The 4,629-nt window shown below is 35.4% G+C and overlaps 1 protein-coding gene across 1 annotated transcript; it reads left to right on the forward strand.

The window, feature by feature from the left end:
- The first annotated feature begins 742 nt into the window (after window positions 1-742).
- Window positions 743-3,666, forward strand: LOC111301018 (putative trehalose-phosphate phosphatase J). Its single transcript, XM_089746859.1, has 12 exons — window positions 743-1,069; window positions 1,177-1,454; window positions 1,569-1,709; window positions 1,817-1,888; window positions 2,035-2,127; window positions 2,219-2,275; window positions 2,386-2,487; window positions 2,604-2,681; window positions 2,769-2,838; window positions 3,014-3,084; window positions 3,174-3,266; window positions 3,352-3,666. Exons 1-12 carry the CDS (start codon window positions 1,066-1,068, stop codon window positions 3,400-3,402), a joined length of 1,110 nt encoding a protein of 369 aa, XP_089602985.1. The 5' UTR covers window positions 743-1,065; the 3' UTR covers window positions 3,403-3,666.
- The last annotated feature ends 963 nt before the right edge of the window (window positions 3,667-4,629 follow it).

The following is a 4,629-nucleotide window of genomic DNA, read 5'->3' on the forward strand; positions in this document are numbered from 1 at the left end:
TTAATAACCCTAACCCAATATAAAATTAAAGAGGGTCAAAAGCATAGTAAATTTATGTACAAAAATGGGAAAATATCTTACATTTCCAGAGCTCGCAGCTGGTTTTGCTTAACAAGGTAGGTTTCGAGTTGTTAGTTTCGCACTTGTTTACGAGGGGCGTCGAAAGAGCAAAGCCCTCCCTCCCCTTCCAAAAAAAAAAAGTTGAAGCGCAAACATTTCCGTTAAAGGAAAATTCAGCTCCTTAATTTCATTTAAGTTATCAGAAAAAGTTTGTGTTGGATCCAAAAACCTCACCTGTCGATTTTAAATATGGTATAAAAAATAATATAAAAATATGAAAATAACAAAACACACTTTTAATAAAAATTAAAAATATTTTATATTTAATGCGTAAACATCAATTATGATCGGTTAAATCTACCTTGTGATCCGTCTAAGGAAATACAACTCCCACGAACCCGTGGTCTAACATGTGACGTAGTCTTACACGTGGCGGAAACCCACACGATTTGAGCCAACCAAGGAATGTCATCCACGTGGCAAAACTGCTAGCAGCTCCTTAAAAAGCTTTATTCTTTCATAGTTCTGTGACTGCTAAAGACGGCTGCTTAACACAGCATGGGAATTGCAAAGTTTCTGAAAAAAAAAAAAAAAATTTAAGGAGGGGTGGGACAGGATCGTGGGACATACAGTTTTGGCGGGTCCCATGTCTTTAATAGTTTGGCTGTTCGAGAGAGGGGGCATGGTCGTTTCATCCGTTTGTGTCCGGTTTTTCTATAAAATAGGCTTCAATCCCTTCTGTCTGACACACATTCTCTTCTCTCTTTGCTTGGCTCTCTCCATATTTCGCTCTGTCTTTCTTCCTTTTTCTGACAAATCTTTGGTGTTTTTGCATTTTTAGTCTTTCAATTTCGTTTCACTTCCTTAATCTTTCGGCTTCAACACAGGACAAAAGAAACAGAGTACTCTGTGAACTCCTCTGTTTGAACTCTCTTCCTCTTAAAATTAACATACAAAACACTTATTAAGTTTCGGGTGTTCTTTTAACTACCTTACCTTCCACAAATGGGTAAGTTTTCTTTTTGGATTTTCGGGGGCATATTAAAAAAATTGGTTGGCCTTTAGTTTTTAAGTTAGCTTTACTGGAAATTTTGAAATGGGTTGTGTTTCTTGTAGTGAGTTTCTTAGAAGAAAGACCAAAGAATATGGCTGCTGGTCAAAATGTGATCTCTGATGCAAAATCTGTCCTCAACATGTCAATCACAGTGACCGTATCAGCACAAAAACCGCCAGCACCTCCTGGGTATATCTCCATTTCAAGAAAGAAGTTGCCTCAAAACCTTGAAATCAGTGCTGGAGCAAGACTCAATGCGTGGGTTGATTCCATGAGAGCGTCTTCTCCAACTCATATAAAATCCACACCTTCCTTTACTGATGACCAAGGTTCCTGGAATGTAAGTGCTAAGCTATAGCAAGCCTCCAAGGAAGTTTTTTTTTTTTTTTTGGCTTGGTGTTCTTGGTATTAGGCAATAAAGGTTCCGACTTTTATGGTTGATGAAAATTTTCAGCTACACCATCCATCTGCCCTGGAGATGTTTGAGCAGATAATAGATGCATCGAAAGGGAAACAAATAGTAATGTTTCTCGATTACGATGGCACTCTTTCACCAATTGTCGAGGATCCAGATCGAGCTTTCATGTCCAAGAAGGTTGGCTATTTATTTATATGAAAATCTGCATAGTATTTCTATAAGTTTTCTGGGTGTACTCATCAGTATTTTTCCTGTTACAAACTTTTCATGTTTGTCTAAACCAGATGAGAAAGACTGTGAGAAAGCTAGCCAAGTGTTTCCCTACTGCTATAGTGAGTGGCAGATGCAGAGACAAGGTACATTTTCTGGCCTTAAATTTGATTTTTTTTTTTTCAAAACAAATTTGATACTGAAAAAACTTCAGAATAAGCAATCATCCTTTTTTTTTGTCCAAATATTATTTTCACATTTGGTAATTGTTTTCCTATTTTGCAAATTCTAGGTGTATAAATTTGTCAAATTAGCTGAGCTGTACTACGCTGGGAGTCATGGCATGGACATTAAAGGCCCAGAGAAACGCTCCAAATCTAACAAAGTGAGTGGGCTGCATTAGTAATTCCACCAAATGGTCAAAAACCTCGACTTTTCCTCAGTCTTATTGTTTTTCCCATGCTTTTACTCTTCAGGATAGTGAATCCGTTCTCTTTCAACCAGCTAGTGAATTTCTACCCATGATTGATGAGGTTGGTTTTCTTCGCAATTTTGACCAATTCATCACTCCATGGAAATTAAAGCAAAGATCTTCAAATAGTTGACATTTTTGTGTTTTTTTTTTCTTAAATGAACTTTCCAGGTTTACAACCAATTGGTTGAGACTACCAAATCAACTCCAGGAGCCAAGGTGGAGAATAACAAGTTTTGTCTTTCTGTACATTTTCGTTGTGTTGATGAAAAGGTAAAAAGCCAATAGCAATTACTATTATTAACTTATTGTATGAACTACTGTTTGTTTATGTGTAACTTGCTATACAACTTTAAAAGCATCTGACTGTTTGCTATAAAAAAATACAGAAATGGAGTGAACTGGCACTGCAGGTTAGGTCAGTTTTAAAGGAGTACCCCAAGCTTAGGCTAACTCAAGGCAGAAAGGTAGGAGCTGTGCTGCAATCTGATCAATTTTCCCCCTTTTACCTTTTTCTAATATTGATGATTTTTAAGGCTATTTGCTTGATGCAGGTTTTAGAAATCCGTCCTACTATTAAATGGAACAAAGGGAAAGCCCTTGAATTTTTGTTAGAATCTCTTGGTAAGTTTTTACTTAATACTAGTAAATTATTCTTTAAATACAAGTTGTTTGATTTTTAATCACGCGCATTTCACACACATGTATTTATATAGGATTCGCTAACTGTTAAATAGTAGGAAAATAATGACATGATATTCTCTAATCACTAACCATTAGTATAAATGTCTTTCTATAGGATTCGCTAACTGTACCGATGTTTTTCCTGTCTACATTGGAGATGACCGCACAGATGAAGATGCATTTAAGGTATCCAACGCTCAAAATCAAAGCCAAGGCATCTCTTTGTTTATTAAACTAGTGGATCTTGCTAATACTTTGATTTTCATGGTCATTAGATATTGAGAGACAGAGGACAAGGTTTTGGTATTCTTGTCTCCAAGTTCCCTAAGGACACTAGTGCATCATATTCTTTACAAGAACCAGATGAGGTAAGTTCCAAACTAACACAATTAGTATTTTTATTTTGCTACTATTATTTTTGTAACTTAATCATAATTTTGTATCTTTTTGCAGGTTATGGATTTTTTACGGCGTCTGGTTGAATGGAAACAATTATCTGTATGAGCTCAATCCAGAATGTAAAGACTAGAAGATATGGAAAAAAAATATTTCTCCACCCTAGCAAGAATTGTAAAAGGGTGTGATTAGATTATGTAGTAAATTCTTGTTCAAGATAAAGAAAGATGAACAAGAAGGAAAAAAATATGATTAATACAGAATTTTGCGTTTAGGCTTGAAGGCCTTGTACATCTTGTAACTAGCTGGGTGCAAGGATAAAGCCTTGTAGCTTGACAACTTGTTTATTATGCATAGAAATTTTACTCGCTCTCTTTCTGCCTTTTTTCCCTCCAATTAACAACTATTGAGATGGCTATGTTTATGCTGCTTTTTTTTTCTCTATCTTCAGTAGGTTCAAACCCCACCTCCCAATTCCCATTCAGCCATGTCAGTGAATACATTCTAAAAGAAAAAGAAAAAAATATTGATTTTTTTTAAGAACTTCACTCTGCCTTGGCCCTGTCTCACTTCATTACTGGAGAGACAGTTTGGTATTTAATTGAGTGGGCTCTGAGAAGGGTGTTGCAAAAGAAAGCTAGCACATTTCTCAACTAAGCCAAAACCAGGTTGCACTATTTGAGGGTTGTAGAAGATATTGTCTCTTTGAAAGTTCTTTTTGAAAGTAACAAATTGAAAGCAGCCTCTGAATTGTTGCATTATTATTGTATCTATATAATTGATGTGAATCCTTTTGACCTTTAGGTTGTCACCTTTTAGATTCACAGCCTCCTTTAACTACACTCCACTGGTTACATAAATCCACCAGCGAGTGGTGGGTCTCTCAAAAACTCGATAGGAAGAATCTCTAACATCAGCATTTTCAAAGGAAAAGGTAGGAAGAATAGTCAGCTGCGAGATCTACTGGTAAAGTGCCGAAATTTTAATTTCAATAATTATAGTTCAAATCTTGACAATTTTAAATATATATAAAAAAAATTCTGGATCTTGATTTAGAGTAAAATACAGAATAGTTATGGTCCCCAGAACATTCTCATAATTTCCCCATTACTCTTGTATATCAGAGATGCATAAAATTATTATTGATATGAATTATGATAAATGATGATGGAGATCAAATTAATGATCAATAAATAGTTTAGGGAGGAAAAAACAAGCTTTATGTTTTGACAGAACAGAACATAGCTAATAGTTTAGCTAGCTTTATATTCCTTCATTATTGATCTTATACAATATTCATGATTAGATCAGGGAAGATTTTGGCAGTGGTGCAGG

The sequence above is a fragment of the Durio zibethinus genome, chromosome 18 (assembly GCF_047325235.1).
Source record: "Durio zibethinus cultivar Kanyao isolate XHJ-2024 chromosome 18, ASM4732523v1, whole genome shotgun sequence".
NCBI classification, from domain to species: domain Eukaryota; kingdom Viridiplantae; phylum Streptophyta; class Magnoliopsida; order Malvales; family Malvaceae; genus Durio; species Durio zibethinus.

Bases quoted from the DNA above. Each gene is read 5' to 3' on its own strand.
- LOC111301018 (XM_089746859.1), top strand. The intron at 1,889-2,034 runs GTACATTTTCTG...TGCAAATTCTAG, and splicing joins GTGGCAGATGCAGAGACAAG to GTGTATAAATTTGTCAAATT. The intron at 2,839-3,013 runs GTAAGTTTTTAC...GTCTTTCTATAG, and splicing joins ATTTTTGTTAGAATCTCTTG to GATTCGCTAACTGTACCGAT.